The sequence below is a fragment of the Planococcus citri genome, chromosome 1, assembly GCF_950023065.1.
Source record: "Planococcus citri chromosome 1, ihPlaCitr1.1, whole genome shotgun sequence".
In the NCBI taxonomy this organism is placed as follows: Eukaryota; Metazoa; Arthropoda; class Insecta; order Hemiptera; family Pseudococcidae; genus Planococcus; species Planococcus citri.
The window spans coordinates 87,656,866-87,666,751 of NC_088677.1; the positions used below are offsets into that span (position 1 = coordinate 87,656,866).

Below are 9,886 nucleotides of genomic sequence, written 5' to 3' on the forward strand. Positions count from 1 at the left end.
TTTGATCTACCTTTGTAAAGTTTGAAAAATTTCTTGCAAGTCCTATGTTAATACGCGAAATCTGCGATTTCGGCTGACCTGTCAATCAAAATGATCGCCATTTTGTAAGTAAGGCCAACTTTTTTTTGGGCAAGTTTGCTTTAAAATTGTTCTTAGGATGTCCCCTTTAAGAAAAAAGTTGTCCCGGAGGATCGGCGGGGGGGGGGGGTGTAATTACTCCTATTGTCATATGCCGGACTATTATTAGTTGACTGCTGGAGGCGGTGTCACATCGCTTTGGAGCCTTCGAAGTCTTTCCGGTTAACTCAACATCTTGAAATTAAGTTACCGAGTGAATTTCGGCTTTCCAATTTTATTTGGCGATTTTTTTTTCGGAAATCAGATTTTATGTTTCAAAAATATGCTGGAGGCTCCAGAACTGCTCAAAACGGTTCGAAACCGTTTCCAATCGATATAGTGGGTCAAATATAGGCCATATTTCGATTTCAACCTATCAGCATCTAGGTCAATTTGGTAAAATTTTGGCTTTTTCCTTGTTTTTGGCTCAAATTTGATTTTCCAAAAAATCATGAAAAAAATGCATTTCATCTCCTGAAAGTTGGCTCGTGATATTTTCACTAGGTACATACTTCTTCTCGAGTTCAGTATCTGCCGAACTCTGTTTTGTTAATGGAATTCGAACTACGTAATACGTACCAATCCGCAAGCACAAGCAGGATTACGTACTTTTGAATTTCAGCTTTACGCAATCTAACATTTTTGGGCTAAAATGTTTTAAATGCGAAATGAACGATGGTCAGATTCGTACTTTTCTTAAAATTCCAGATGCGAATTTACGTTCTATTTTCCTGCGTATACGAGTCATTTTTGAACGAAATTCTGTCAAGGTTTAGGTTACGTTATACGTTCATTCGACAATATTCGCGTCATTCGTCCTTCACGAACGTAACTTTGAACTTGCTGAAATTTTACGATCACGGTGTTTCAAATGTAAATAATCTGTACTTACTTACTTACATGTGTTTGATACGTCATATTTTCACGACTGTTTTTTTTCCATCGAAGAGGTAGGTATCATGGCAGTTGGAAAAATTCAAATTATTCATCAATCACAATTGCAAACTTGAACTTATGTAGGTACCTATTTCTTCTCGTAATTATTAAAAAAAAATGCGAACTTTGAAATGAGCTTCCAAAAAATTGGTCAACGTCTGTGACTTGGATTTGAATAAATCTTTCTAATGACGAATGTTTCATGCGACTTGGCAATCTACGTACCAATACTGGGTCAACGTTTCTATAGGAAGATATTTTTTGTGCATTTTTGAAAAAAAAAAAAACACTTTGCAACCTGTCAAGAGGAATTCAATTTTATGAGGAAAATCAAAAATTCCAGTCAAAACTTTTTTTGAGCAGTTTTGAAGAATTTTGAGCCTAAAATTAAGCCACTATTTTCTTGATTTAAAAAAAAATGTACCTTGCAACCTATCAATATGGGCTAAAATTGTGATAGAAAATAAAAATTTTCCATGAGAACTTCATTTGAGCGTTTTTCTCAAATTTTTAATTCAAATTTGTCGTGGTTTTTTGAAAAAATGCCTTGGGGCTTAAATTTTTAGACGAAAATCAGAACTGTAAAAAAAATTTGAGCGAAATCGAAGTACTTGACTCAGAAAGTTGGTTGAGTTGTGACTGAGTGACCCTGCACTGAAAATTCTCCAAAAAGTCGAGTTCAGCGTCACCAAAAACATACTATTTCTTGTGTTGCACGAACAAAACACTTTCTTGAACTTTAACACCACTTGTGGAGGTGCTGGGAGTCCGTGGATGGGGTCCAATCAAAAATCTGATGTCATATTCGTGTTCAGCGTTACTGAAAACATGCAATTTGATACATCACATGCCCCAGATATTTTTCGAATGTTTTGCTCAAATTTGGGGGGGGGGGTGACCCTCTATAGATACAATCTCGAAAATTGAATACCTATTTCGAAAAAAAAAAAAAACATCAAAAGGTACATTTATGAAAAATTTTTCTGAATTTTAAACTATAGCTCCCACTTACAGCGCCATTTTGAAATTTGAACTTTTGATTAGAAAGTTCAACTTTCAACTTTTCAAAATTTCAAAATACATACTTAAAAAGTTCAAAATGCAGTGGCTTTTCGAACTGTGAAATCAGTTTTGATCAAAGTATCACAGCTTTGGAGCAATGCGCTGCTGAAGTTGAGTACCTCGAGACAATGTGAAAATGATTGGAGCGCCCCCGGCCCTCACCTGTCCTCCGGGGGGCTGGGACCAAACTGATTGCGGGTTGCAAATACAATTTGAGCGAAATCGAAAGACATGAGACATTCAAGATCGCATTTTTTTGGTGAGTTGACATGGAAATCACCCTGTGTGAAGTTTTGGAAAAGATCAAAGGTGAGCTGGGTATTCAGTTACCTGGAATGTTTCATTATTTTCAATATGGTAAAATTCCAAAACACTTGAAACAATAATTGATTTTCTCATATAGGTATATGTAATAATTATAGGTAATTCAAAACTTAAGAGCTAAAAAGTTACATGTCTTAATCTGCGATTGTATTTAGTAGTACTAATTACTGCATGCATTCTTATGACTCACAATAATTATACTTATGATATGTACGAGTAGTTTTAAAAAATAATAACCTTAGGGCTACTTAAATAAGAAGAAAATCTCGTCGATTAGAAAAAGGTGTAGCAATGGGTTTAGCTTCCAGGTAAGAGTAATCATAATCCATTACATCATCTTTTCCTCTCCCTCTTCCTAAAACTTTTGATGCGAACCAGTCTATGCCTCCTTCAGTGTTGAACCTTTTATACTCACAATGGAGTAAATTTTCTTCAATTTCGACAAATTTGTTTTCTTTCTCAGAAAATATGCTTATACTTGTTTTAGAACACGTCATATTCAACAATTCTTCCTTGTAGTTTGAAATACTATTCGCATAAGCGATACTTATACATATATTTATGAAACCGTGGCTTTGCAATTTCCTGGTGGTGCAGAAATCTGCTCTGAAATTGAGAAGTACTAATTACATTTTTGTACCCTTTTAAGAAATTTTCCAACCGTTTGGAAAATTTTTCAGCTTTTAAGAATGCATTTTCAATTTCAAGATTTAGGTACTAATACTTACCCTTTGAGTGATTCATGTTCTTCTAAGGTCAAAACGTGAATTTCATTCAATAAATTAGGTCGATTAACGCGAGGTACTGCGAGGTCATCCTTAAATGAATATTCCATCACATCGGATTTCGCTTTTCCTCTGCCCAGAGCTCTGGATACTAGTGGTACGCTGTCAATGTCTTTGCCATAATGGCATCGCAGTAACTTCCCTTCAATAACCACGGTTTTGCGTTGATCTCTCGAATACATGGATATCTTGGTTTTGTGACAGGAAGCGTCCATTTTGATTACGACGAGATGTTTGAAGCTAGTTTTTTCTGCTATTTTTACGCACAGGTATTTCATAAAATCGGCGTTATCTTTTGTGCTGCAGAAATCATCTCTGAAAGGATAGAATAGATGTATAAATTAAAAAATTCTCGGCCAGAATCAGCACTTTTATAAATTTCTGGAAAAAAAACCTGGACTTGTTGAAATCTCTGGTTAGAAAATTGAAATTTTTTCACATTTCTGCCAAAAATCAGGACTTTTTTCAAACTCTAGCTGAAAATAAATCAAGTTTTTTTCCTGACAAAAATCATGACTCTTTTGAAATCCTGAAAAACAATCGAGACTTTCTTGACTGTGGCAAAAAACTGGAGCCTCTTTTAAATTTCTGGCAAAAAATTTCGACTTTTTTGAAAATTTTACTAAAATGGGGATTTTTTTTTTCAATTTCTGGCAAAAAATCAGAGTTTTTAAAATATCATGTTTTTTGAATGCCTGGCAAAAATCAACACTTCTTTGAAACCCTAAAAAACAAAACAGGATTTTCTTAAATGTTGCAAAAACCAAGACTTTTTTTTGTTGAAATTTCGACAAAAATCAAGATTTGTTGGCATTTTTGGAAACACAAAAAATACATTTGATGGGCGTTTTCGATAATTGAAGAGTGATAGGTATTCCAAAACTAGCTTTGTCCATTTTTATTGAAGTGCATTTTTCAGCAGTACCTGGTAGATGAAGTATCAACTCACAATCCTACATCATCAACCTACCAAAATCAGATGTTAAACTCATCTAAATAGCCAATTCACTAAAAATTAAAAAAAAAATAATGTTCCAAAACGCGCTTTGTCCATTTTTATTGAAATTTTTTCCAGCAGTATCTAGTGGATGAAGTGTATACTTACACTCCTACCTCATAAATCCACCCAAATAAAGTGTTAAAACTCTCCTAAAAAGCCAATTTACCCGTTTAAAGGGAAACTGTTTTTCCTCTTTCCTGAAAAGTTGTGAAAATGGACAAAGTGAGTTTTGGAATATCACTCTTCAATTCTTTTTAGGGTTTTAATGTTCAAACATAACCCAGATAGGAAATAGTTTTGTATTGGAACAAATCTCAAGTCTATGTCACAAACAAGTAGCAGGTCAAATTCCCCAAACCCAACACAGGCCAATTATATGGGAAATTAAGGGAGTCATCAGTCCAATTAAATGTGATAACCCACCTCCAAGATTCAATTTCAAAAGGGCCAAGTGGGAATCTTTTAAACAGGCAATTGAAGAAAAGATAGATGACCTACTTCCAATACCAGAAAATTATGAACTCTTCAATGAAATTGTTAAAAAAGCCTCAAAAGATCATATCGCACCTCGGGAGTAAAAGGTGCAGACATCTCAAAAAAAATTGATTTTGATGTTTTTGCATTTTTGGGACTTGTACGACCCCCCTCAACCAAAAATAACACTTTGAGTTGGGTACATTATCTAGATCATGTGAAAAACGCAAATGGCCTAACTCAAAATCCCAACAACATTGCAAGTTGTTTGGAGTTATAAAGTGACATCTCAAAAAACTCCACCTTTTTTGAGCACAGTTTTGATTGTTTTGAATGTTTGTCAGTTAGAAATAGTCACAAGGAGTGCATTTTTTTATTGGTTTGTACCAAATGGAAAAGTTTCAGAAAAATGAATTTTCCACATACATGAAATTTTAGTTTTTTGAGAAAAACTCAAAAACTAAGCACTCTAGAAAAAAACTAACGACATTATATCGATTGGAAATTTAATTCTCTACAACTTTGTTAACATGAAATTTTTTTGGACGCTTCCTTTCACCTCCACGTCAAGTTTAATGAAAGGTTCTAACTCAAAATGTTTTCCAAACATTGAAATATTTCCTCTTTAAGATTTTATTTTTCAAAGTGTTCTTATGCTAAATGAAGGTAGGATACCAGATCTTTAAAATGAGGTGCTATTCATTCCTCACAATTAAATTATAAGTTGATAAAAATTATGAATCAAGTTTAAAAAAAAAAGAAAATTTAGAAAATCACTCTCCTGTAAAATTTCACTTTTTTGAGATGTCACCTTATTACTCCTGAGGTGCAATATTCCAAGGGGAGCAAGAAAGGAGTATATAGTATATCTCTGGAATGGAGTTGTACCTCATGACACAATATGAGGAGTATGTTAAAAAATTTAATGAAAATCCCTTCAGTGAGGAAACCATTGATCTAGGAAATCAATTTCCAAGCAATATAGCAGAATCTAGACAGAAAAAATAGCAGGAATTAGTAGAGAATCTAGATTTCTGCAAAGATAGACAAAGGGCCTGGCAACTGTTGAAGAGACTTGATGGGGGTAAGACCCTACAGAGTAATTTTACTCAGGTTACCTACCGTTAACCAAGTAACTCCTGAATGGCAAGACTGATAGTAAAAGCAGCCAAACAAAAGTGGAAAGATGCATGGATGTGGAAGTGAATAACTTTGCCACACCAATTACCAACAAAGAAGTGAAGTCTGCTATTAAATTGTCCAAAAATAGGAAGGTCGCCAGTGTGGATAACATGTATACTGAACAGATTAAACACTTCGCACCAAAGGCAATAAATTGGATCCAAAAAAAGTGTTTAATGCATATACTTATAGAAACTTCAAGAATGCCAAGACTGTGGCAACAGGCACATGTTATTGCATTACAGAAACCAGGCAAAGATGCAAATGATCCAAAGTGTTATAGGCCCATCTCATTTCTCCCTGCTGTGTGACCTATACAAGATTTTTGAAAGACTAATTTTGAATCACGTAGCTGATTGTATAGATGAGAGGCTGATCAGGCTGCAGGCTGGATTTAGACCAGGAAAATCATGCACTGGCCAGATATTACACTTAACACAACACATCAAAAATGGCTTTGAAAAGAAGAAAGTCACTGGAGTATTGTTTGTCGACCTCACAGCAGCTTTTGACACGGTGTGCCACCGACTGCTCCAGTACAAGGTGTACCAACTTACAAAGGATTTTAAATTTACACAGATAGTTGCTATGTTGATGAAAGACAGAAGATTTTATGTGACACTCTATGGTACAGACAGCACCTGGAGGCGGCAAAAGAAAAGATTACCCAAGGGCAGTGTTTTGTCACCAATTCTCTTCAACATTTACACCAATGACCAGCAAATCGGGCCAGGTACTAACCATTTTCCGTACGCAGATGATCTTGCATTAACTACCCAACATAATACATTTGAGGAGGCGGAGGGCACACTAAATCAAGCTATAGAGGAACTGGACACATACTATAGAGATGACCACCTCAAACCAAATCCAACAAAGACAGAAACATGTTCATTTCATCTCAGAAATTGTGAAGCAAAGCGACAATTGAATATTCGATGGGGTGGAACAGTTCTGAAACATGCAGATAACCCCAAATACCTGTGTAACCTTAGATAGGTCCTCAACCTACAAAAGGCACTGTGAGGCAACTGAAATGAAAATTGTAGCCAGAACAAATATAATTCACAAATTAGCTGGCAGCAGTTGGGGAGCTATACCCCAAGTTATGAGAACATCTGCACCGGCACTGTGCTATTCAGTGGGGGAGTATGCCTGCCCTGTTTGGAGTTGTTCAGCACATGCAAGTAAAGTTGATATACCCTTTAACAAAGCATGTAGATTGGTGATAGGGTGCTTACCCCCAACACCATTGAATAATCTGTATGAGTTGAGTAGAATTGACCCACCATCAGTCAGATGTGAAGTTGCATCCATGACAGAGAAGACAGAGATGCTAAAAAATCCACTGCATCCTATGTATGGATATGAAGAACTGGCAGAAACTCACCTCAGATCAAGGCACAAGTTTCATGGAAACAGTTGAGGAACTAAGAGATAACCCCGCATAGATGGATGTTGCATATGGAATGCAGGTGCTGAGGGAAGAACCAGACAGGAAGCCCTTCCAAGTGGAGAATATCTGAAATAGGTATGGACTTTGGAAAACACCTAACATTTTGAGGTGCGGAGTCACACGATCAAAGTAGAAGTACAACCTTCATAAATGGCAGTTGACTGATAATGATATGTGTGAATGTGGCGATGTTCAGACTGACAAGCACTTACTTGAGTGTGAATTATCAGGGAAAAATTAATCCTGAAAAATTAAATGGGACATTTGACGATGACGCAGTTAGATTCCTCAAGTACTGGCAGGAGAAGGGTATTTAGATTTAGATTTAGATCGAGTTTTTTTCATGTTAAGATAGACATGTCAACCGGATACAAGAAAAAAAACGTTCAAACGCTCATTTCGCCTTATCACTCAAACATTAATTGGCACAGAAGATATATATGAGTATGTATTCATTTGCAGCAGTCTGACATCGTTTTCCAAAATTTCAAATTTTTCAGCCTCCTCAACTTCTCCTCCTACATACTCACTCACTCACTCACTCACTATCCCACAAATTCAGGAGTCCGTACGCTAATTTTCCTAAACCGCATATACCTGACCAGTGACCATCGCACAAAAATCAATTTGTGACAAGAAAATTCAATTTTTAAAGTTGCAGCTGCCCGGTAGAATTTTTTACCAATTTTTAGTAAACTTTTCGAAAATTTTTAGTCCCCAAAAATATCCTATCGACACATTTTTTCATTTTTTTGTTGGTAAAATTGAACTAAAATCATAATTTTGAGCATTTGGATCTCGTGTGATATGTAGTTGGAAATCAAGTTGGGCTGCTGAAAATCAAATTGCGGATATCTTCGATTTATACATTTGAATCGATTTCAACGAACACCTCCAGTGAATTTTTTCGACCAGCATTCTTATTTTATTATTTTTAAAGGCATGTCATAAATCATCGAATCATTTTGTGGCGATTCTAAATTAGGTACTGTAAATGCATCTGCTTACCCTTCGAGTAGTTCGTTATATTGTTCTAATATCAAGACGTCTATCTTGTACAAAAACCAAGGTCGATTGACATGAGGTTTAGCGATACCGTCGTTGTAATAATACTCCATCACATCGTTTTTTTCTTTTCCTGTACCTAAAGCTCTTACTGCAAATGGTGTCGTAGTGTCTTCCCCTCCCTCGATACGGTTATATCGGCATACGAGTAAATCTTCCGTTATCTTTTTAAACTCGTACAATCCGACGTGAATTATTGAAATTGTGCATTTCTGATCACAGGACGCTGCCATAGACTTGGGCTGGTAATCTTTCAAATAATTTTCGTCCGCTATCTGGTGACACATGTTTTCTAAAAAAAAACCATCGTCCTTTCTTGTCTTGCAAAATTCTTCGCTGAAAAAATTGAGATACGAGTGATAATTTTTGGTTCAAAGTGCTGAGTATACGATCTTATATGATCCTTACTTACCCCTTCATTAGTTGATAATCTTCCCATGCGAACACCTCCGTTGCTTTACTCGATGTTATAAGGCAGTAAAGCGTTATTATTATTGAGAACAAAAATAAAAATGCGTTGTTGGTTAACATCGTAGGTTGGGTACACCTAATTTATATGGAAACCGAATTTTAAATCACTAGGGTCACTTAATGAAAAAGTACTTTTTTAAACGACAGTAATCGTGTTCTCAACGTTAGATACAAACGCTTATTTCAAGAAAACGTCGCTCAGGTGTAGTTACCTCCACGTACAATTCGAATCTGAAGTTTTCATACATCTCGATATCCATCTGCCTGGTTTGATACTCGTACTTGGTTTTCACAAAAATGTTGTTATTTGTGCTTACCTGATGAGAAAAGTAAACGAGCTGATGACGCACGATGATTCATCTCACTGTTTGACGTATTGATGAAACATTCTTACGAAGGATCGAATTCACGACGAAATGTATCGATTTTGAAGAATGGTGCGTGTATAGTAATGAATGCTGGAAATCGTTTGAAAAATCCTACAGTCCTCTCAATCTGAATTTTATCTTGAAATGATTCGAAAATTCAAGAAAAACATTATTCAGTTCATGGAGGGTCATACCATGTGAATTTGACCAAGAAGTGGTAGGGGGTTCGGCGATTTTTTTGAATTTTTTTCTGTGGAAAGACCTTTCGAAGGGATGACCAATTGCGCAAATCCTAGCCTTCTAGCCTTTTTTAAAAGGCAGCCAGGGGGTGTCAAAGTTTTCAGTGAACCAAAAATATCATCCATTTCAGCAGTGGATTACTCGATAACCGCGGTATGTACCTACCGAAATGGAACATTTTCCCATAGTTAGGGGTTTTGAAGGGCTTTTTGGTGATATCATAAAAATCAGTGTTGCCACTTTTTTTCGTACAAAAAATTAGCTCAAAAAGTTTCAAAACGTAGTTGTCATATCGTTCCGACTCTCAAAAATTCTGAAAAAAATATATTATGGACAACTTTTTATGCTGAACAACATATTATTAAAAAATTTGGGATGGTAACATGTTGCAAAGTTGATTTTAAAA

General features: G+C 35.8%; 1 protein-coding gene across 1 annotated transcript; it reads right to left on the reverse strand.

The window, feature by feature from the left end:
• Positions 1 to 2,515: 2,515 nt before the first annotated feature.
• Positions 2,516 to 9,109, reverse strand: LOC135839812 (uncharacterized). Its single transcript, XM_065356027.1, has 4 exons — positions 8,814 to 9,109; positions 8,345 to 8,737; positions 3,168 to 3,539; positions 2,516 to 3,045 (listed from the first exon to the last, which is right to left on the reverse strand). Exons 1-4 carry the CDS (start codon positions 8,930 to 8,932, stop codon positions 2,688 to 2,690), a joined length of 1,242 nt encoding a protein of 413 aa, XP_065212099.1. The 5' UTR covers positions 8,933 to 9,109; the 3' UTR covers positions 2,516 to 2,687.
• Between the last annotated feature and the right edge of the window lie 777 nt (positions 9,110 to 9,886).

Excerpts from the sequence above, each read along its gene's own strand:
- LOC135839812 (XM_065356027.1), bottom strand. The coding sequence starts at position 8,932 with ATGTTAACCAACAACGCATTTTTATTTTTGTTCTCAATAATAATAACG. Across the intron at positions 8,738-8,813 it reads GATTATCAACTAATGAAGGG|CGAAGAATTTTGCAAGACAA; the intron begins GTAAGTAAGGAT and ends CAATTTTTTCAG. Across the intron at positions 3,540-8,344 it reads TATAACGAACTACTCGAAGG|AGATGATTTCTGCAGCACAA; the intron begins GTAAGCAGATGC and ends CTATCCTTTCAG.